Source organism: Hemiscyllium ocellatum, chromosome 23 (assembly GCF_020745735.1).
Source record: "Hemiscyllium ocellatum isolate sHemOce1 chromosome 23, sHemOce1.pat.X.cur, whole genome shotgun sequence".
In the NCBI taxonomy this organism is placed as follows: domain Eukaryota; kingdom Metazoa; phylum Chordata; class Chondrichthyes; order Orectolobiformes; family Hemiscylliidae; genus Hemiscyllium; species Hemiscyllium ocellatum.
Window position 1 is genome coordinate 24,566,960 of NC_083423.1, and position 24,701 is coordinate 24,591,660.

The 24,701-nt window shown below is 41.2% G+C and overlaps 1 protein-coding gene across 3 annotated transcripts in view; it reads left to right on the plus strand.

Moving 5' to 3' along the window:
* LOC132826702 (plexin-B2-like) overlaps positions 1-24,701 on the plus strand; it is a 265,158-nt gene that overhangs the window by 159,783 nt on the left and 80,674 nt on the right. For 2 of the 3 annotated variants that reach the window (XM_060842787.1, XM_060842788.1), the window contains exon 3: positions 22,629-23,772. In XM_060842787.1, the coding sequence (XP_060698770.1) occupies positions 22,642-23,772 (1,131 nt within the window). In that variant the 5' untranslated portion in view covers positions 22,629-22,641. The remainder of the gene's footprint in view (positions 1-22,628; positions 23,773-24,701) is intronic. The other variant, XM_060842789.1, reaches the window with a different exon arrangement.

Genomic DNA, 24,701 nt, shown 5'->3' on the forward strand with positions numbered 1-24,701 from the left:
GACGTTCATTTGTACTTTTGTATCAGTTTGGCTTTACCTGGTCTGCTGGGGACTTGTCCTGTGTTTGATTTTTTTAGGACAATGGGTTTCTTCCATAGTAGCATCTATGAATTGAATAGGAGAAAGTGAGGACTGCAGATGCTGGAGACCAGAGTTGAAAAGTGTGGTGCTGGAAAAACACAGCAGGCCAGGCAGCATCTGAGGAGCAGGAGAATCGACATTTCGGGCATAAGCCCGATTCCTGAAGAAGGGCTTATGCCCGAAATGTCGATTCTCCTGCTCCTCGGATGCTGCCTGGCCTGCTGTGTTTTTCGAGCATCACACTTTTCAACTCTTTGAATTGAATGCCTGAAACTCCATTCTTCATTGACTAATCCAAGATAGGAACTGTTATGACATACAAGGTTAGCATCAGGGGTCAAGGAAGAAAAACAGTAAGAATGATTTTTTTGTAATTTTACAACTATAGGATCAGAAAACCCAATCTTATAAGTTGAAATATCCTCTTCATATTTCGACTCATCTACCATGTACTTGCAAAACATTGTCTTTATTGCTTTTTCTTACTCTTGTTGATTTTGCACAGCTTTGGTTTATACATTCCTCTTTAAAATAGCTATTGAGAATGACACAGGCTGTGGTATTTTTCTTTTGAATGCGATTGGAACTGGCATTGTTTTTCCAGACGCAGGCTTTTCCATTGAATTCCTGATGACAGTCTCCTCTTTTTTTTGAGAATCCCTCAAACAGCATTTGTTTTAGAATATTGTGTGTAATTCTGGTCTCCCTGCTTTAGGAAAGATGTTCTGAAACTTGAAAGGGTTCAGAAACGATTTACGAGGATGTTGCCGGGTTTGGAGGGTTTGAGCTAAAGGGCTGTTTTCCCTGGAGTATCGGAGGTTGTGAAATGTCCTTATAGAGGTTTATAAAATCATGAGGGGCATGGATAGGGTAAATAGAGTAAACAAGGTAAATAAAGATCTTTTCCCTGGAGTGGGGGAGTCCAGAACTACAGGGCATAAGTTTAGGGTGAGAGGAGAAAGATCTGAAAGGGACTTAAGGGGCAACTTTTTCACACAGAGGGTAATGTGTGTATGGAATGAATGTTGTACAATTACAACGTTTAAAAGGCATCTGAATGGGTATATGAATAGAAAGGGTTTGAAGGGATATGAGCCAAATACTAGCAAATGGGATTGGATTTATTTAGGTTAACTGGTCGGCATTGGATGAGTTGGACCAAAGGGTTTGTTTCTGAGCTGTACCTGTATATCTCCAGGACCCGATATAGTGTATAAGGCTGGGATACAAACCTTTTCACTGTTTCTCAGAAATTTAGTATTTGTAATTTAATGAAAGAAATACACTCAACTTTCCATGAGGGCTGAAATCTTGAACAGGCAAAATAGAAAGTAGCTGCCCTATACCTGGGGATTCTGCTATATTTTTTCACTGGCTCTGATTCCATGCAGTCTACTTGGAATATTGTAGTGATAAAAATCCTATTACTAAAATGTCCCACATGTGTCAGAGATCACTATGTGATGTGATGTCATGCTGTCTGGAAGCTTTACTGCCAAAGGATTACTCGCAACCTTTGAAACCACTCCTTCAAATTATTGAAATCTTGAACGGTATGGATATATGGTAAAGAACACACCAAATTGAAAGAAAGCAAATATCACTTCGACACTTTTCAGACAGTGTTTTAATTATAAGTGAATGAATGTGGACTTCAAAATTTTGCATGCTCCACATTACTGTAAGGGTTGTTAAAATGGGATGAAATGTACTGAGAGGCTGCCAGAAGGCATAAGTAAATTTCTTGGTTCTGGCAGTATCATTTAAAGTTCGATTTCCCCTAACATTTATTCCTCTGCACTTCCTCTCCCTCACAACCCCATCCACTGCCTTCACCACACAAAAAAAACGTTGTCAAAGGTTCTAAGTGAAGACAGATGTAGCAGCCTCCTGGCTGCGAAAACACAGATTGCTAACTTGGCCAAACAGCAAGGGATGCTGGGTATATTGGCCAAGTGAAACTCTGAAATCACTAAACCCACACAGCAGACATAGTGCAAATACAGCAGCCAGGTGCTAATGACATTACATGACAAGGTGACAGTTATCCTGCACAAACACCTCCAACAGCTTATCCACCATCTGTTATGGACCAGACCAGAACCCCTTTAAAACATTTTAAGAAAATAGCCTAGATCCTAACAGTTTGTTATTTTAAAGGCAGATGTGAAATGGATGTTCCAAGTGGGATGCAGCTCATCAAACCACTTGGCTTTAAGCAAAACAGAATCTACTTAAGCACTGCATTTGAAACACAAACTAAAGAAAACAGAATTCAGAGTAACTTAACTATTAGATAACTTAACTGACTTGCTACATTAACTATTACTAAGTAACTATTCGGATACCGCAACACTCCATAAACACATCCATTGGCAAAAAGGTTAATTCAAACACAGATTCTTACAGGCAGGATGGAATAACATCCAAAGAGGGATTTCAAAAAAAAAAGTCAAGAGAAATTCTTTATTGAAACTTGTAACTCCTCTGGACTCTTTCGTCTTGTGACTGTTACAGGTAAAACAAATTAGAAACAACCTGAACTGGGCAAAGTGGCCATTGCCTTTCCATTATTAAAGTAGACTCTTCGGCACCTCTGCTTTCATGACCTCTCTTCAGAAAAACCAAGGACAAAATAATCTTAAAGTGACAGCATCGTCACATTTAAAAGATTGACTCTTGTTTCAAACTATTAAGTGAATCTTCCTCATTGGTCAGAACTATGGGACGTTCCAGAAAACCATCCAAAAGGTATAAAAACAAGAGTTCACCTGTAAATCTCGCTCTTGGAACCTCTCCTTGAATCGTCTAAGGCCTTCTGAGGAGACCAGCATGGCAAGAGGCAGAGACCAGCTGACCATTCAGAGCGAGGGATAGAGAGAGAGAGAGGGAGAGAGAGAGGAAGAAAGCAGCTTCGCAGACCCACAGAGAGCGCGACTGTGTAAATTTACAAGAAACTCAGGAAGTTTTGTAACTTTAAGGGGCCAAATAGGATTAGGAATAGTTTGTTTAGTATTAAAACGATTATCGTTATTTTGATCCTAATAAAATGGGATTGTTTTGCTTTGGTACTGGCTTGTGTTCATATTGATTTGACTGCTTTGGTATTGTTGAATACCTGGGCAAATTCATTCATAACATTCTGGTTGGAGTTGTCTGCAACTTGTTAAAAGAGGAACCAGATAACAGATTTACTGGAAATGTTGGAGGAGCAAGAGAGATTTTGGCTTAACAAATACATTCATTACTTATACCGATTTTCTGGTGAAAAAATTCGTTATGTTGAAGTTCTAAATTGGAGAAAGGCCAATTTTGACGGTATTAGGCAAGAACTTTCAAAAGCAGATAAAGGGATGGCTGGAAACTGGGAAGCCTTCAGAAATGAGATAGCAAGAATCCAGAGAAAGTATATTCCTGTTAGGGTGAAAGGGAAAACCGGTAGGTATAGGGAATGTTGGATGACTAAAGAAATTGAGGGTTTGGTTAAGAAAAAGAAGAAAGCATATGTCAGGTACAGACAGGATAGATCGAGTGAATCCTTAGAGTATAAAGAAAGTAGGAGTATACTTAAAAGGGAAATCAGGAGGGCAAAACGGGGACGTGAGATAATGTTGGCAAATAGAATTAAGGAGAATCCAAAGGGTTTTTAGAAATATATTAAGGACAAAAGGGTAACTAGGGAGAGAATAGGGCCCCTCAAAGATCAGCAAGGCTGCCTTTGTGTGGAGCCACAGAAAATGGGGGAGATACTAAATGAATATTTTGCATCCGTATTTACTGTGGAAAAAGATATGGAAGATATAGACTGTAGGGAAATAGATGGCGACATCTTGCAAAATGTCCAGATTACTGAGGACGAAGTGCTGGATGTCTTTAAACGGTTAAAGGTGGATAAATCCCCAGGACCTGATCAGGTGTATCTGAGAACTCTGTGGGAAGCTAGAGAAGTGATTGCTGGGCCTCTTGCTGAGATATTTGTATCATTGATAGTCACAGGTGAGGTGCCAGAAGACTGGAGGTTGGCAACATGGTGCCATTTTTAAGAAGGGCATTAAGGACAAGCCAGGGAACTATAGACCAGTGAGGCTGACCTTGGTGGTGGACAAGTTGTTGGAGGGACTCCTGAGTGACAGGATGTACATGTATTTGGAAAGGTAAGGACTGATTCAGGATAGTCAACATGGCTTTGTGCATGGAAAATCATGTCTCACAAACTTGATTGAATTTTTTGAGGAAGTAACAAAGAAGATTGATGAGGGCAGAGCGGTAGATGTGATCTGTATGGACTTCACTAAGGCGTTCGACAAGGTTCCCCATGGGAGACTGATTAACAAAGTTAGGTCTCATGGAATACAGGGAGAACTAGCCATTTGGATACAGAACTGGCAAAAAGGTAGAAGACAGAGGGTGGTGGTGGAAGGTTGTTTTTTAGACTGGAGGCCTGTGACCAGTGGAGTGCCACAAGGATCAGTGCTGGGACCTCTGCTTTTTGTCATTTACATAAATTATTTGGATGCGAGCATAGGAGGTACAGTTAGTAAGTTTGTAGATGACACCAAAATTGGAGGTGTAGTGGACAGCGAAGAGGGTTACCTCAGATTACAACAGGATCTGGACCAGATGGGCCAATGGGCTGAGAAGTGGCAGATGGAGTTTAATTCAGATAAATGCAAGGTGCTGCATTTTGGGAAAGCAAATCTTAGCAGGACCTATACACTTAATGGTAAGGTCCTAGGGAGTGTTGCTGAACAAAGAGACCTTGGAGTGCAGGTTCTTGGCTCCTAGAAAGTGGAGTCGCAGGTAGATAGGACAGTGAAGAAGGCGTTTGGTATACTTTCCTTTATTGGTCAGAGTATTGAGGTCATGTTGCGCTGTACAGGACATTGGTTAGGCCACTGTTGGAATATTGCGTGCAATTCTGGTCTCCTTTCTATCGGAAAGATGTTGTGAAACTTGAAAGGGTTCAGAAAAGATTTCCAAGGATGTTGCCAGGGTTGGAGGATCTGAGCTACAGGGAGAGGCTGGACATGTTGGAGCTGTTTTCCCTGGAGCGTCGGAGGCTGAGGAGTGACCTTATAGAGGTTTACAAAATTATGAGGAGCATAGAAGAATAAATATTCCAAGTCTTTTCCCTGGGGCCGGAGGGTCCAGAACTATAGGGCATAGGTTTAGGGTGAGAGGGGAAAGATATAAAAGAGACCTAAGGGACAACTTTTTCACGCAGATGGTGGTATGTGTATGGAATGAGCTGCCAGAGGATGTTTTGGAGACTGGTACAATTGCAACATTTAAGAGGCATTTGGATGTGTATATGAATAGGAAGGGTTTGGAGGGATATGGGCCGGGTGCTGGCAGGTGGGACTAGATTGGGTTGGGATATCTGATTGGAATGGATGAGTCAGACCGAAGGGTCTGTTTCCATGCAGTACATCTCTATGACTCTAAATAGGTACAGAGGAGTACGATAGACAGTTAAGTGGTGCTCCACTACCCCCCACCCAGTATCTTGCAAGAACTCCATCCCATTCTCCCAGTTCCTCCGCCTCAGCCACAACTGCTCGGACGAGGCGACATTCCGCTTATGTCCACCTATTTCAAACAACATGCTTTTCCTCCCTTTGTCATCCAGACAGCCCTCCACCACACCACCTCCATTCCTCATTCCACCACTCTAAACTCCTCCCCCCTCTCAATAAAGACAGAGACCCCTTGTCCTCCCCTACCACTCCACCGGTCTCTGCAACTAACGCATCTTCCTTAAACACTTCTGCCATCTCCAACTAGACCCCGCCACCAAGAGCATCTTCCCCTCCTCACCCCTCTCTGCCTTCCAAAAGGACTGTTCCCTTCAACAGTCCTTGGTTTGCGCCACTCCCCCAACCAAACCCCCAGGTACCTTCCCCTGCAACTGGAAAAGATGCAAAACCAGACGGTACACCAACCCCTCACGTCCATCCAGGCCCCCAAAACAGACAGAGGTTCACCTGCCTCTCGCCCAACCTAGTTTACTGCTTCAGGTGCTCCTGATGTGGTCTTTACATCGGGGAGACCGAACATAAACTTAGGGAACGGTTCACTGAGCATCGCAGCTGGGCCCACAGGGGCCAACTGGACCTCCCGGTCCATTGCCACAATGAACCACACCGCAAATTGGAGGAGCAACATCTTCATCTTCAGGCACCCTACAGCCCGAAGGACTCACCATTGAGTTCTCCAGTTTCAAATAACATCCTTTCCCAGCCCCTATCCCTCCCTTCCAGTCTTCCCTGCCATCAACTGGATCCATTCCTCCCATAGACCAAACAGGTCGTACTCTCTACTGTCTTCACCTATCCCACTTCACCAGCCTGCCCCTGCCACCCCCCTTTATCTGCAGCTCCCCCCACACCCACCACCAGTCCTGAAGAAGGGTTACACCTGAACCGTCGACTTCTCCACCTCCTGATGCTGCCTGGCCTGCTGTATTCTTCCAGCCTTCTGCCTGACTACAATCTGTGAGACAATCTCTAAAGTACACAATTGTAATCAAAACTGGCTGTCCAGTATAAAACAAATTTTACAGCAATTTCCTTGTTTCATTATATTCTGACCGCTATTGTTATTAAGTCTTTTCTGAAGCTTTTAATCTAGACTTGGACCTATAAAACAAATAACACTGTTATCTAGGCTGCATTCCAAACTTTTAAATGTCAACTTGATTTCTTGGTTCTTTTTCTTTCCTGATTTTTTTTGTGTGTATTTTCCTTCGACCTCAGTACCATTGTGAGTCATTGGACGCCTTTATTTATTTAATGTATCTTCCTATTACTTGGCTGGGATGATTTGCTACATCATCCCAAAATCATTCCATCCAGCCTGCTTTGTTTTCTTGTCTTCCCATTGTCTTTTTATGATTTTAATAATCTGTTTATCCTCGTTTATTTTTCAGTTCTGAGTAAGGGTGCAAACTTAATCACACCACAGTTGCTAAGGGATCTGGATCTCCTGTTTCTGATTAGGTTTTAAGCATTTGTGGTATTTTTGCTTTTTGGCAGGCTGTATTGTCAGATTTTGAATTATTATGACCTACTCAAAGAAGCAGTAAGTGATCCTTTTAATATAAAAAAAATCACCCTGAGAACTGCATTGCTTCATGTCTTCAAATGCCAACTAAAATCTAAGAAGTGTCATCTGACACATAAAGTGTTACAGGAGAAAGTGAGGTCTGCAGATGCTGGAGATCAGAGCTGAAAATGTGTTGCTGGAAAAGCGCAGCAGGTCAGGCAGAATCCAAGGAACAGGAAATTCGACGTTTCGGGCACAAGCCATTCATCAGGAATGAGGAAAGTGTGTCCAGCAGGCTAAGATAAAAGATAGGGAGGAGGGACTTGGGGGAGGGGCGATGGAGATGTGATAGGTGGAAGGAGGTCAAGGTGAGGGTGATAGGCTGGAGTGGGGTGGGGGCGGAGAGGTCAGGAAGAAGATTGCAGGTTAGGAAGGTGGTGCTGAGTTCGAGGGATTCGACTGAGACAAGGTGGGGGGAGGGGAAATGAGGAAACTGGAGAAATCTGAGTTCATCCCTTGTGGTTGGAGGGTTCCCAGGCAGAAAATGAGGCGCTCTTCCTCCAACCGTCGTGTTGTTATGGTCTGGTGATGGAGAAGTCCAAGGACCTGCATGTCCTTGGTGGAGTGGGAGGGGGAGTTAAAGTGTTGAGCCACGGGGTGGTTGGGTTGGTTGGTCACCCCGTGGCTCAACACTTTAACTCCCCCTCCCACTCCACCAAGGACATGCAGGTCCTTGGACTCCTCCATCGCCAGATCATAACAACACGACGGTTGGAGGAAGAGCACCTCATTTTCCACCTGGGAACCCTCCAACCACTAGGGATGAACTCAGATTTCTCCAGTTTCCTCATTTCCCCTCCCCCCAGCTTGTCTCAGTCGAATCCCTCGAACTCAGCACCGCCTTCCTAGCCTGCAATCTTCTTCCTGACCTCTCCGCCCCCACCCCACTCCGACCTATCACCCTTACCTTGACCTCCTTCCACCTATCACATCTCCATCGCCCCTCCCCCAAGTCCCTCCTCCCTACCTTTCATCTTAGCCTGCTGGACACACTTTCCACATAAAGTGTTACAGTCTGTTTTGATTGGCTGAACACAATGAGAAGTTTAAGGACTGCCTGTCACAAGACTCCAGGTGCATCAGTAGCAGGCAGCTAGTTGATTTGAAGTACTGTTGTACCTCTGTCTCTCTCAAGTTCAGTCTTACTGCGAAGCCTCTACCAAGCACTGTCCTGATGAAAGGTTCTCACCTGAAGTGTGAACGACTCCTGTCCTCTGATGCTGCTTGACTTGCTGTGCTTTTTCCAGCTCAACTCTTTATCCACTCTGACTTTCCAGCATCTGTAGTTCTCACTATCTCTCAGTTTGTTCTTTTGCTTGTTATCTGTACCTCAAGAATGAAAATCACTAGATCCAGCTCTGTTATGAGGAAGCTATGGACCTGAGTGTCCGGATGTTTTTCTAAACAAAACAAAAGGAATATTTTAAGGTAAGTGGACCACTTTGCAAGATCCTTGCCAACTGTCATTGTTGACAAATGTCAAATGAAGCCTTTGGTTTATGAGCCCTGAATTTGCAACGATAGCCATTATGGGTGGCTCAGTGGTTAGCACCGCTGCCTCACGTCACCAGGCACCCGGGTTTGATTCCATCCTTGGGGCGACTGTCAGTGTGGAGTTTAGCATTCTCCCTGTGTGTTCATGGGTTACCACCGCTCACTGTCGTTTCCTGCCACAGTCCAAAGGTGTGCAGATTGGATGGATTGGCAATGCTAAATTTTCCATCGTGTCGAAGGATGTGCAGGTTAGGTGGATTAGTCATGGTAAATGCAGGGTTACAGGGATAGTGTGGTGGGCTGCTCTTTGGAGGGTTTGCACAGACTCGATGGGTGAATGACCTCTTTCAAGGGCGAAGTTATAAACCAGGTTTGCATAGACAAGTTTGCATTCTATTGAGTGTAGAGGATGAAGTGGTGACATAATTAAGGTTAAACATGATTAATAAGTTTCTGTGTTAAGTGGCATTCATTTCATTCCTCTGGGTTGTGAGGCGATGGTTGGGTGTTTGGAACAAGGGAGCTTGAGTATAATTTTAAAATTATAGCTGCACCATTCAGGGATGATGTCAAAAGGAGTTCCTCTCACAAAGCATCAAGAAAATTTGAAACATTCTCCCCTAAAAATGGTTGTTGTTGGGAGTCAGTTAAACTTTTGAAATTGAGATCGCTTAATATTATTGATTCCTCTACAGTAGAAATATGGGATTTTGCATCGTTTCCTTAGAGGTCCATAGGCTGATCTCTCATTAGAGAGAGATGATTGGTGAAGTTAACCGGATGGTTATCACAGACGAGGATTAAGGTTAAGAAGGCAGGGCCTTCAAGGTGACCTCAGCCAGTATATGGCCCGTGCTAATGGCCTCACTCTGTATTGCAAACCAGTCTTCCAAGCAACAGAATTAACCAACTCCCTTTTAGGGGAATCAAGTGCAAACTGTTTTGTAGGACACCTCCATTAAGTGAGCAACTGTGACTCTAAACTTGCAGTTACGTATCGTTTTTGTCCTCCACTTGCTCTCACTTCTGAAATGTGTTCGTGAAGCTTGACTCAAACTCCAGAAGTACCTCATCTTTCAACTTGGCACTTTACATCCTTCTAAACCTGATATTGAGTTCAACAATTTTAGATTACAACAGCTGCCCTATTTTGTTTCATGGTTTTTGGCTGGATCATTTTCTTTGCTTTCTTGTTTCTGTCTTATTTGCTTTGCTTTCAGATGGCAGCTATTCAGCATTCTGATGCTCGCACCACCACCAGATACAGCTTCTGTTTCTCAGACTAATCTTCCCTGTTGATCTTCCCATTCAACTTCTTTTCATTTGCTCAATACCTATTGTAATTCTACATTTCCCATTCTTATGAAAAGTCACAGATCTGAAAGTGGCGAACTCTACCTCTCCACTCGTATGGCAACTGCTTTGCCCAAGACCGCAAGAAATTAGGAGTTGTGAACGCAGCCCAGTTCATCCTGCAAACCAGGTTTTCATCCATTGAGTCTGTCCATACTTCCTGCTGCCTCAGGAAAGCAGCCAGCATAATCAAAGACCCCTACCCCCCAGTAACATTCTCTTCCACCCTCTGCCATTGAGCAGAAAATGCAGAAGTTTGAAAACACATCAACAGATTCAGGAATAGCTTCTTCCTTGCTGTTATCAGACTTTTGAATGGACCTCTCATGCATTAAAATTGCTCTTACCCTGCACCTTCTCTGTAACTGTAACACCACATTCTGTTCTGTTACCCTGCTGTACTTATGAATGGTATGATTTGCATGGATAGCACACAAAACAATGTTTTTCACTGTATCTCAGTACATGTGACAATAAATGCAAATCAAATGCCGCTAAGTTGCAGATCTGACTTGATTGGTGGTGGATCAACCTTGAGTAGCTAAATTGCCTATTCTTGATGAGGGAGCAGTTTTTCAACCAGAGGGTGGTGGGAAGTTTTGAACTCATTGTTTGAAAGGGCAGTAGAAGCAGAAACCATTCGCTCACTGAAACAATATTGTATCTGCAGTCCAGTAACTTCCAGGGATACAGATCAGTGCTTGAAAATGGAATTTAGCTGGTGAAGACACCATGCCCAGAGTAACTTCCTTCCTTACTGTGATTTTTTTTCCACGTTTTCTTAACATTCTAAAAACCTGAAGAACAAGAATTGTGCATGGACATGGGGAAAGAGGGCACCAACACAATCTGTCACATGGCCTTCTGTCCTGTTGCAATCCTAAGAATCTTGTTGCATTGTGTTGTATATTGACATTGTGTTTCCTTTCAGCATTTGTACTGGCTTTACTTGTCCAAATTAACCCCTCCCAACCCTCCAATTGAAGATCAGAAGCATAACAAAAGTTTCGTAAACACTTTTTGTTTGGGAGAGATACTTTTTTTTGTAAAGTCTGAAAAAATATTTGCATCCTCCCAATGCCACTCTTTATTTCTGCAGATGGGTTGCTATTTCTTGACCAATATTGTGGTGGGAGTTTCAGATAATTTATGAATGACTCGAGGGAAGCGGTGTCAGCCACCTTTGACTATGGCACTGGAATGGTCAGCGAGCCAATCAAAACTGTCGCATATTTTACTAGTCTAGCAACATTCAATATGTAATGGAGATGACATGTTTCCACTTCTATGCTTTTGTACGTTGATTTTATTAAAATATTTTACTAAACTTTGACAAATTCCCATTGTTAGCACACAATATTATTGCCATATGCATATAGGTTAAGTGCCCAAACTCCTAATAAATAGCCCTTGAAAAAGAAATCTTCAATCCATTTGTCTGGGCTTACATTGAGTCCAGTCCTGAAAGAAAGTGATTAATAAAGACCATTTAGTCTCCTTAAAAGTATTCTTTTAGCATGATTGAACATCTGGTCTTCCATTAAGCTCCTTCAAAGAAACTGAAGATTTGTACTTTGTAACCAGGAAGGAAATGGCCCCTTTAAACTTCCTGTATCATGTGGAGCTGGTTGTTGTAGCCAAGATACAATTCCAATGCAACAGCTTTACAAATAGAAATGCCATTCCAAATACATAACCATTGCCAAGTTTCTGTGTGGCAGAGAATTGCCCACACTTAACCCTGAAGTGCCGACGTCTGGAGTTTTTCTTTTCATTGGTATATAGTAAATTCTCTTACTACTATCAAGTTTCCATATGTGCAAGTTTCAAGAAGCAAAATCTTAATGGTAGCCTCAAGGGGATTTTACCTGTAAAAATATACTGTTTCCCGCAGTGCAGAACAGTTTTAAAACACAAAGACATAAGAGATTTTAACACCTTTCCTCAGGGAAAGAGGCATGTGGCTGATTTAAAATAACCAAAAAATATTCATTTCCTCTTCTAAACGGGGATTAGGCAGCTAATCTGGTGTTAAAATCAACTAGGCGAAAGTGAGGACTGCAGATGCTGGAGATTAGAGTCGAGAGTGTGGTGCTGGAAAAGCACAGCAGGTCAGGCAGCATCTGAGGAGCAAAAGAATCGACGTTTCGGGCAAAAGAACTTCATCAGGAATCAGTAATAATCTGGTGTTGCAGACCTTCTTGCGCAGTAACCAGCCGGCTTCACAATCAGAAGAAATTAAATGGCTTCCTTCCATTAAGATCAGAGGACCTTCATGTCACCCATTTCTTCCTATTGCTACAACTTCTGCAAAACAGCTATGTTGCTGGCTTCACTGTTTAGAAGGGTCTAGATTAAAATGGCTCTGGAACTATTAGCTAACCCATGAGCAACATTTGGCACTAGTCCTTGTCACTTGGCTGAGTGCTGCAGATTGGAATGCGGGCAATTAGTTGACTGATCTTTGCATCTTGCCTCTGCAAATGTGTGCAGTCAGATCCATTAACACATCCTTTGATATTCTCACTCCTGATACCAGTAAAGTGCATTATGGATAAATAAAAGGAATGAGTATGAGAGAGAAGTGAAGCTTTGGTGCCTGTCCTTTAATTAATGAGAGAATTTTTTTTTTGAAAAATTAGATTAGATTAGATTAGATTAGACTTACAGTGTGGAAACAGGCCCTTCGGCCCAACAAGTCCACACCGATCCGCCGAAGCGCAACCCACCCATACCCCTACATCTACCCCTTACCTAACACTACGGGCAATTTAGCATGGCCAATTCGCCTGACCCGCACATCTTTGGACTGTGGGAGGAAACCGGAGCACCCGGAGGAAACCCACGCAGACACAGGGAGAACGTGCAAACTCCACACAGTCAGTCGCCTGAGTCGGGATTTGAACCCGGGTCTCAGGCGCTGTGAGGCAGCAGTGCTAACCACTGTGCCAGAATGGATGGAATCTCTTTCAGAATTACCTTATCAAGGATAATTGGGGATAGAGAACAAATGCTGAGCTAGCCAGAAGCACTTGTGTCCCAGGAAAAAGTGGGGGGGAAAAATCAGATGTGTGCATTTGTAAAGTGGCTGTGAAGCACTTCAGGGCTTTTGCCATGGAGCATCCTGAAATATAGAGCTTTCCAATAGGGAGTCCCATTAGCTTTAGATGGCAAAATGCCCTAGAGGACTTCTCCGTTGAAGATATGAGCTACAATGACTGGAGGGTATGTGGTAAGAATTATCACAGGTTCTCAAAAGTGAAATTTGGTGGAGTCACTCCATTCTCTTACCTGTCTGTATTATCACCAGAATCTGGCTGAAAGCTTATTTCTAGAAATGCATTGCTGGTAATAGACACAATGCCATGGGAAGTTTTAATGTTTCAGCTTAGCGTTATTGTGTAATTGATAAATAATTATTATCTGTTGATGTATCAATTTGACAAGCGGTTGGAGGCAAACTAATCCAGCCAGGCATCTAAACATAGAATGCTGTGACCAGAGACTGTGAACTGCTGGTGTATGTTTTCTAAAACTTCTGATCACAAAGAAACCATTAGCAAATTCAGAATAATAAATGGCAGGGGTAGGAGCCGGAGGGTCAGTACAGTTTCAGAACTATATTCTCTGCTCTGTAGAAGTCACTTTCACACCGAGGTCAGGACCTTTTTTATCTGCCTTCCTTTGGCTTGGTTTAAGAGAATATGAAGGGAGCTCTTTTTTAAGGCAAAAACTAATGAAACTTATGAACTAATGAAAATGAGTCTCCGTTGAATTGGTGTTCTGATAGCCTTGTTTACAAACAGGGGCCAACAATTCCAGGAGATGCAAGTAAACTTTAATGAGTTAAGTCTGGACATCAGTATGGAAATTGGCAATTCGACGTTTTGGGCCAGAGCCCTTCATCAGGAATGAGGAATCATTCCTCATTCCTGATGAAGGGCTCTGGCCCGAAACGTCGAATTTCCTGTTCCTTGGATGCTGCCTGACCTGCTGTGCTTTAACCAGCAACACATTTTCAGCTCTGATCTCCAGCATCTGCAGACCTCACTTTTTACATCAATATGGAAATTACCTAATTCAGACAACTGATAGTCGTGGACATTAATGCCATTGCTTTGTTATAATGAATGAACTCAATCTATGTTTCTTGCTTCTTTCCATCCCAGAGATTTTCTGTCATGTCATTCTATGTGAACTCTATCTAGTTGTGTGAATTGTTGAAGATTTACCATTCTTCATAACCATCCTCCTCTCAATACTTGCAATAGAAGTTTTGATGCAGGATTGGGTTGTTGCAGAAAAATATTGGCCTTTGTTGAACCAAGATCCACAAAGGTGGTATCAACATGATTGTTCAATTTGAAAGGGTTCAGAAAAGATTTCCAAGAACGTTGCAAGGGTTAGAGGGTTTAAGGTATATGGAGAGACTGGGGCTTTTTCCCCTGGAGCGTTGGAGGCTGAGGGATGACCTTACAGATGTTTATAAGATCATGAGGGGCATAGGGTGAATAGCTAAGGTCTTTTCCCAGGATAAGGAAGTCCAACACTAGAGGCATAGGTTTAAGGTGAGAGGGGAAAGATTTAAAAGGAGGAACTTTTTCACACAGAGGGTGGTGAGTGTATTGAATGAGTTGCCAGAAGGCTGGCAGGTGGAGGCTGGTACAATTACAACATTTAAAAGGCATTGGATGGGTATATGAATAGGAAGGGCTTAGAGGGATATGGGCCAAGTGCTGACAAATGGAACTAGATCAGCTTGGTATATCAGCTTGGCATGAACAGGTTGGACTGAAGGGCTTGTTTCCATGCTATATAACTCTGACTCTATAACTGTTCATGGGGAAACAGAGCTATGATCCAAGTGACACCAATGTGATTTGAAGATTATAAGTAACAAAATGAAAACAATAGACGGAGAGAGAACAGCTGGTATCGTTCTGTCATCTGTGCTTTGTAATGGTTAGGCTTTCCTGTCATGCCACTGCTAATTTGCAAGATGAATGACATCTGTAATGTGTGTTTATAAACACAAATGCAGTGTTTTATCAATAATCTCCTGCAGCAATGCTTCCTTTATAAATTGGGACAAATATGAGTTATTTTGAAATAACTTATTTGCAAGGAATAGTTTTTAATATCTCTCAGCTGTTGTCATAGAAGCCAGTCTGCTATCAGATTAGCTTTGTGTCAGTGGAAACAATCTGAAATAAATGCCATAAAAAATTAAATTTTCAAGAAACTTGTGTGTCTTCTGTCATCCTATGTTTCTTTGACTTGAACTGCTCTTGTTTACTAATACAGTACATGTTTAATTTGGTGTAAGCTTTCCATCTTTCAGAAAAAGATTGCATTTATTTTGAACTGAAATCACATCCTCAACATTCCAGAGATCTTTTTAAATAATCATATTTGTGGTGTATTTGCCATTCTTCAGTAGGCAAATGTGGAGGTCAATTTATAAAGTGACTCCCCAGAAAGAGCAAAAAATATGCATAACTATTTTACTGTTTTTGAGACGGGGTGCTGAGAAGGACATATACAATTAAGTCTTTTATATCTATTTGAGCAGGAAGATAGTACCTTTGTCCACAGAGGAAATATGACATATTCAACAATGTAGCACAGAATCATGAATTAGGATTTCATCAGATGGTGAGGTTTCCTGTCCCACCACCTCCAGAGTCATTGGAGAGCACATCTCTGCCCTTACTGGCTGCCTATGGCCATTAAACATTGCAAGGAATGTTAATTGGCTGGAGATGAGCCTCCTGCCCCTTTCCTTGAGAGAGGAAGTCCTATATCAGAGTGCTATAGGAAAGTCAAATTGCCCATGTCACTGTAAAATTGCAGAGAGATCTGAATGGATGGGAAGGCTATCCAAGGAATTTTTTGCTTCATTCTAACCACCACCACATGCCATCTTGCAGTGGGGTGGGAGAGTAAATTCAGCCCATGTAACTTTACAGCACAGAAAGAAAGAAGTTCTCTAGCCCCAGCAGCTCTAAAAGCTGAGTGAATGGGGCTGGGGCAATAAGCATCTCCCGGAGTCTAGGGCCGGGTGATTATTGGGGCTTTGGGTTGGAAGGGAGGGAGCACTCATGGCTGTGCAGATCCTGCACCCAAGGTGGTCCCAAGTAACCATTGGTAAAGGCTTGTATTTTCACACCCAGGGCCTGAGAAGAGTAACTCTCTGAGCTCCCCACCACCTCCTCCTCCTCCCTCCCCCCACCTCATTCTGCTGCTACACTCCTCCCAACTGTCTGAAAGTTGAAACTGGTCAGGAAAGACTACTTGAAGATCATAGTTGGAGCAAGGGCAGTCAGGCCTAGGCCATGTCCATGTCACTGTAAAATTGCAGAGAGATCTGAATGGATGGGAAGGCTATCCAAGGAATTTTTTGCTTCATTCTAACCACCACCACATGCCATCTTGCAGTGGGGTGGGAGAGTAAATTCAGCCCATGTAACTTTACAGCACAGAAAGAAAAAATCACACAACACAGAGGGTGGTATGTGTATGGAATGAGCTGCCAGAGAATGTGGTGGCGGCTGGTACAATTGCAACATTAAGAGGCATTTGGATGGGTATATGAGTAGGAAGGGTTTGGAGGGATATGAGCCGGGTGCTGGCAGATGGGACTAGATTGGGTTGGGATATCTGGTCGGCATGGACAGGTTGGACCGAAGGGTTTCCATGCTGTACATCTCTATAACTCTATGACTAGGTTATAGTCCAACAGGTTTAATTGGAAGCCATAGTTTTTGGAGCGCTGCTCCTTCATCAGGTGGTTGTGGAGTACGCAATTGTAAGACACAGAATTTATAGCAAAATTGACACCAGTGGGCTGACACCAATTGTTAAAGTTCACTTGAGAATGTAACTTTTTAAAAACGGGTTGTGATTTACATATGAAAGAAGTGAAATTAACATAGTCATTCTAACAGATGAGAGACTTGACAAGCAATCAAAGTCTTTTTCAATGTATAATTTCAGCTACATCACATTGTAAACTTTTGCTATGAATTCTGTCTTCTAATCGTGTACTCAACAATCATCTGATGAAGGAGCAGTGCTCCGAAAGCTAGTGCTTCCAATTAAACCTGTTGGGCTATAACCTGGTGTTGTGTGATTTTTAACTTTGTACACCCCAGTCCAACACTGGCATCTCCAAATCAGCACATAAAGAGCTACTGTCATGCTTATGCAGCTTTTCAAAAGACTGACTGTGCTTCCTCTCTGATTTATGCTTTTTGTCTGCAGCATTAAATATCTCATTCCCAATTACTCGCTCTAATCCTTTTTTTTAATATTTTCTGTTGATTTAAGTTACAATATTTTCTTACCTACTTCAAGTATAATATTCCAGTTGAAAAATAATTGTCTTAGCCTCCCGTCTGGAACTTTTGTCAATGGTTTTGAATCTATTCCTTCAAACAATTGACTTGCCAAATTGTTTTCTGTCAAACATTTCACCATTGCAAACCTCTATTTGGTCATCTCTTTGTCTTCTCTGTTCCAAGAAGAAACAGTACCAATTTTTTCCTTCATCTTGAGTAACATTCTGGTACACCTTTTTAAAGCAGTGACATCTTACCTGAGTTGTGTATCTAGAATTATCCAGACTATTCCATTTGAGACCTAATTTGTCAGGTTTAGCAGGAGCACCTTGCTATTGTACTCCAATCCGCTCCTTATAAGCCATTGTAACTTACATTCCTTTTCGATTACTTTCTCAACTTGCGTAGTCATGTTCAAGGATTTTTGTGGATTGATACTAAGATCTCTCTGCTGACATATGTTTTTTTTAAAGTCATACCATTTATGTGACACATTCGTCAATATTCCAGACTGCACAGCTTCACACTTTCCTGCCTTGAGGGCCATCTGCCATGCTTCTATGCATTTCACAATCCTGAAGCCTATAACCATCATCGTTGTTATTTTCTATTTTGCAAGCGAGGCTAAAAAATGTTCAAATAATTGATGTAAAACTATCATTTAGAAAACTCCAAAAGTGACTAATTTAGTCTGTTTCTGGTCATGACAAAGATAGACTTGGCACAATGGCTCTGTGGTTAACACTGCTGCCTCAAAGCGCCAGGGACCCAGGTTTGATTCCAGCCTCGGGTGACTGTCTGTGTGGAGGTTGCCCATTCTCCCCGTGTCTGTGTAGGCTTCCTCGGGGTTGTCAGGTTTCCTACCAAAGATGTACAAGTTTGGTGAATTAGCCATGCTAAATTGCCCATAGTGTCACAGGCTAGCTGAGTTAGCCATGGGAAATGCAGGGTTACAAGGAAAGGCGAGGGGGTGGGTCTGGGTCTGGCTGGTGGTGTTCTTCGAAAGGTTGGTGTGGACTCGATGGGCTGAATGGCCTGCTCCCACGCTGCCGAGATTCCATGATTCTATGATGATGTACGGCGTAGGACTCCATATTAGCATTGTTCATTCTATCCAGTAACTGACAGCACCATCAGACATGGAGCTAAGAAGAGGCAATAAATCTGCTTTTTTTAAAAATAAATCAATCTAAAGTGTCAGGAAAGTATCTCAATTTGAATGATTGTAAATAAGAGAGTGACCAATTTTTTTGAAGAATGATTCTACATGTATGTGACATCACTGTCAAATTTGAATGAATGCAAAAGAAAATGAAAAAATCCTCGAGTGACAAGTTCTATTTTAAATTAAAAGTTTGTTTAATCTTACGATTCAGAACAAAGCTTCCAAATTGCTCGCTGAAGATGGCTTTTGTCAGATTTGTTTTATTGTGACATTGATCTTACTCTTTCCCATTCACTGACAATGGATGTGTGTTTCTTTCATTTTGCAGATCAATTAATAAATTATCTTCAAGTTTCAGAATATGATCTGCAGGCAGAATACCTGAATAGTGATGTAAGATTTTACTGTATCTGAAAGGGACACAGGAGTTTTGCGTTCTTGAAGTTGCCCTCTGTCATCCCTGCTTCCTCCACTACTGGGGCAGCATAGTGACTCAGTGGTTAGTACTGCTTCGTCACAGTGCCAGGTGCTTTGATTCAATTCCAACCTTAAGTGACTGTGTGGATTTGTACATTCTCTCAATGGCTGCGTGGGTTTCTTCTAGATGCTCGGGTTTCCTCCCACAGTCCAAAAATGTGCAGTTTAACTGGATTGGCCGGGCTAAATAGCCCATGGTGTTGAGGGATGTGCAGGCTAGGTGATTAGCTATGAGGGTAAAACCCCATGTGGGATAGAGTTTGGTGGGTCTGGGTGGGATGCAGGTGAGAGAGACAGTGCAGATTTGATGTGCTAAATGGCCTTTATCTGTACTGTAGGGATTCTGTGATTCTAGTGCTGCCTGTTGCTTCCCACTGCTTTTTCTACATTAATTTTCCTCTGTCTCTTCCCAGTTGCATACCCCTGTTGTACACCTCCCAACTCCAGAACAAATAAAGACAGGTTTCCCAGAGCAACAGTTGAAAAATTAGCCTGACAGCTTTTGAGTGGCTGCAATTCATCGATAGTGAGGGGAGGAGAAGGGAAATTAAGTTCATTTTAATCCAAGTTAAGTCAGTGGTTTACGTATTTTGGTTTTGAAATTTAAGCACATTTGTGCTTTTCTCACAGTTTTTCTCCTTCAGCTGCAGCATGATCATTGCACTGGCAACAGCAAAGTATCCCATTACTTTGGGGCATTTTCTACATTAAATAAATTTCAACCTGAGAATTTTAACCCAATCAGCTTAAATTTGTAATTTGAATATTCCATTCTACTTCTATTGTGTACATTATAATAAATAGGGTTTCACTTTACTGAAAAGTGTAAGTAGGATGAAGTCAGTAATTGTAGGCTACTCCTTGTGCACTCTTTTTGTTATATTGTGTCATAATGGTGCCTTCTTTTGGATTGTCCTACGTTTGACTAAACAGTCAGCTCAAACTGGCTGAAAAAATATAATTCAGCTGTTTGTTGATTGCCATGTTTCATTGAGGAAAGTATTGAAATTAGATTAGATTACTACAGTGTGGAAACAGGCCCTTCGGCCCAACAAGTCCACACCGACCCGCCGAAGCGCAACCCACCCATACCCTACATTTACCCCATACCTAACACTACGGGCAATTTAGCATGGCCAATTCACCTGACCCCGCACATCTTTGGACAGTGGGAGGAAACCGGAGCACCCGGAGGAAACCCACGCAGACACGGGGAGAACATGCAAACTCCACACAGTCAGTCGCCTGAGTCGGGAACTCAGTATTGTATAATCATTCCAGAAAGGAAGTGTTTACCAGCTAGCAATAAGATCTTTTACAGGGTGAATAATTTTGAGAATGGCAAACAAAGTAAGAAATTCATAAATGGGGAAGATATGAACACAGCAGCCACAGGCAACTCTGCTTTACAACTTGAATGAGGGAAACTAGAGACGATGGCCCAAATGATCTGTTCAGTAATTGAACCTCTCTTTCTGACTCAAACCAGACAAAATATTACTGACGAGGCATCTTTCGCATTTTCTAACCGATCTGCTGATTTACAATTCATAGATAATTGCCAGATTAAGGTTAAAATACAGTGATTTGAAAGTTTTAATGTATTCATTTAATGTTAAGGCATAGTAGAATATCTCAGCCAAGTGGAATGTAGTCCTGTGGCATGTTGTGGATGCTTCTCATGACCCAAATGTGGCCATGTGTCAGAGATGTCACCGGCTGCAAATGTTTGAGCTCTGGCTTCAGAACTATGAGTTACTTAGTTTAAAAAAAGCAAGTTGAATTTTAGGTATCAATTAGTTGAATAATTATTGAATTTCCTCTTGCTATCTTTTATATACTGTATCAAGTCTGGGCTGCTTTCAAATTGTGTATAACTGACTAAAAGAAGAAAAATAATTTTTGTGATGGACCTGGAATTGCATGAAATTAGCTAATTTAGGAAAGAATGAACGCTCTTCACTGAAAAGTTTGTCCTTTTCCATATGGCATTGTTCACACAGCAAATGATGCAACATCAACTGCTTCCTCCAAAGCGGTTCGCTCAGTATTTTGTTAAAAAAGCAATAGAATTTTAGTTAGGCAATTGAGAGTTTTCTGCATTGTTCCTGATTTATCCTGCTAGTATCTTAGACATTCCAATGAGAACAGGAAAACTGAGAACCAACTTACTTACATACCTTTCTTAATGATTATAACGAATTTGGCTTGTAGCATTACAGATTGAAATTAATAAATTTAATCTAATAGCCATTACAGAAACATGTTTGCAAATGGACCTAATGATTCCAGAATATGTAAAACTTAGAAGAAATTCATAAAATGGGAACAGGGAAGTGGTGTTAGTAGTGGTAATTGGTGGGGTAATCTGATAAAAGATAGGTAAAAGACATTAATGAGAAAAAATATATCTCAAAATCGAGAAGTGAAATTAATTTAAGTTAAACTTTAAAAAAAAGTTGCAAAAAGCCTTGTTTAAAGGTCTACTACAAGTATTAGCATATGGCTAAGTATACAAATCAAAAAAATAGAGAAGCACATAACAAGGTTAATTTAATAATCATTGAAGGACATTAATTCTTACATGGACTGAGCGGCAATTTTTCAAGACGTATTGAAAGTAGCTTCATCAACATAGACAGTCTGGCTTTCTGAAACAAACAAATCAGAAATTGCTGGGGAAATTTAACAGGTCTGGCGACATCTGGTTTACGTTTTGAATCCAGTGACTCCTCTTGAGAACTGAACAGGTTCTATTTTCTCTCTGCAAATAGAGATAGACTGATGAGTTTCTCCTGCAATTTCTGTCTTTGTTTCATATCTCCAGCATCCACAGTTCTTTGTCTTCTTTTAATTTTCTATCTCAGTATTTTGAAGAACCAAATAGAGATAAGGATAATCTCAATCTAGTACGAAGAAATGAAAAAGGGTTTATTAACATATTTAACACAAAATTAACACATAATTTGCAACAAATGTACAGTCATTTGAGGAGCAAAAACATGCAAAAAAGGTGAAATTGTGAATAGATAGGAGGTTAAGATTGCATTACAGCTGAGAATGAGATTTATTAAAATTACCAAAAAGCGTAGTAAGCCTGAGGATTGGGAGGATTACAGAATTCATCAAAAGAGTATCAAAACACTAATAAATGAGGAAATAGCCAAGCAAACGAGAGGTTAACAAATGATTTTAAAACATTGCTAAAATCATTGGAAAGAGGTTAGAGAAAGTAAACTGCAAAGTTATTAGGTTATAAATTGAAGTAATTTACATTTACCTTGTGTAGACTGTTTGTGATTGCATTTGGAAGATTGTGCTAAGAAACATAGCCAGTGTAGATGTAAGTCAGAATGTTGAAAGTGTCTTTATACGAAGTACTTTGCTGTTTTACATGTAATCATTTGGGGCAAGAAGTATTTAATGTAAATAGCTCAGAATGATAATATTTGGGAATGAGTGGGCTTCAGGAGCTGAGATAATTGATGGTTATGTTTATTTTTATGTAGTGCCTCAAAATAAGATGTTTGCAAGGCCATGATCACTGTGTTAAGTTTTGTTTTATTAGATGCAGTCAACAATTCTTTCATAATAAATCTTTTGTGTTTTTGCAGTTTGGTTTTGGAAATGTCACCTTGGACTTGGATGGTCTGCGCACTCACAGCCTTTTATGTCGGCTTTAAACCTGGAGTTGATGGATATAATGAATTTACCAGCACCACAAACCTGCTGCATTTGGCCATTGATGATACCACTGAGCAAGTGTATGTTGGGGCAGTGAATTACCTCTATCAACTAACATCAGACCTCCAAGAGGAAAAGAAAGCAAACACTGGTCCAAAACAAGATAATCCAAAGTGTGTGCCACCAATAAAGCCTTCAACTTGCTCAAACACAGTACTGACTCAAAATTACAATAAACTCCTTTTAATAGACAAAGATAGAGAAAGACTTGTAATATGTGGAAATATATTTAAAGGAATATGCTCAATAAGGCAGCTGAATGACATCAGTGTAATCAAATATGAAAATGTGAATGGTGGAGAAGCCACTTTTGTTGCAAGTAATCAATCAACTGTGGGCCTTATAACTCTCATGAATGTCTCAAGAAATGAACTGAAGCCAGTAATGTTTGTTGGGAAACACTTTGAAACTTTTGCAAATGCAATAGTAAGCACCAGAACACTCTATGAAAATGGTCACCTTTTTGAGCTTGTTCAAGATTCTTCAGCTTTGAAACCAGTTTCTCATCTACACTATCGACATGATTTTAAATTGTCTTTTGAAGATGGGGGGTTTGTTTATTTCCTTTTCTCTCGAACGGATGGATCACAACAAGAACCTACAACTTACATATCACGGCTTTGCATTTCTGATGCTTCTTATTACTCTTACATTGAAATGGTCTTGAAATGTGATGATTGTAATCTTGTGCAGGCTGCTTACATTAATCATCCTGGAGAAAAACTTGCTCAGCATATGAACAGATCAGGTTTATATGGGACTGTAACTCCACAGGATAAAATACTCTTTGCTGTGTTTAACAGAGGTAACCTAAAAACAACCTCATCTGATAAGTCTGCTTTCTGCATGTTCTCCTTGAAGCAGATAAATGAAAAGATTGAAGAATATAGAGAAATCTGCTATAGTAACAAAGGGAACAAAGATAATACGGAAATCATTTATAATCCGTACAAATCTGAAGAATCGCACAATTGTCCTGGGTTGGGCAAGGTAGATATGTTTACTGTCCTAAAGGTATTATTGGTATGTTTTCATATACTGTGTGATGAAATTGAATTAGCAATCTTCAAGCATTTGGGACTTTCTCAAGTGTCTCAACTTGTAATAGGAGCACTTCACATTTGAACCTAATGTGAAGATACTTTGGGACTTTTTTGAGCATATGTTTACACTTCCACGAGGCTTTTAAAAAAAACAGACATTCTAGTGATGTGCATTCAGTGTTAGGCTCCATATGCAGAATGCTTCAGGCATCAGCTATTCTACCTTAAGCCAGACTGTCAATGGTGGAATTCATGGGGTGCACACTATAGCAGAGTCCATTTTTTACCAGTGTGCTCAATTATCTGAAGGACACATGCGGGAAGTATTTTGTTCCTTAATCAAATACTGACTAACATAGTTAGACAAGCATGGGGACCTTGCGATCTTGTTCAGATAATCCAAAATGCGGTTAATCAAATGCTAGATAATCAATGTTCCGCTGTATTTGGCTGTAATGAAGAACAAGTAATAGAACTGAATAGGAAACTAGAAAGTGTTCTTTTGAAGCATTAACTTCATATCTTAGCGTATTATACTAATTGATTTTCAAAGTTTGTGAGAAGATTTGTAGCTTGGGTGCTCGTTGTTGTGCTTCTGTTCGCCGAGCTGGGAATTTGTGTTGCAGACGTTTCGTCCCTGTCTAGGTGACATCCTCAGTGCTTGGGAGCCTCCTGTGAAGCGCTTCTGTGATCTTTCCTCCGGCATTTGTAGTGGTTTGAATCTGCCGCTTCCGGTTGTTAGTTCCAGCTGTCCGTTGCAGTGGTCGGTATATTGGGTCCAGGTCGATGTGCTTATTGATTGATTGAATCTGTAGATGAGTGCCATGCCTCTAGGAATTCCCTGGCTGTTCTCTGTTTGGCTTGTCCTATAACATAGTGTTGTCCCCGTCGAATTCATGT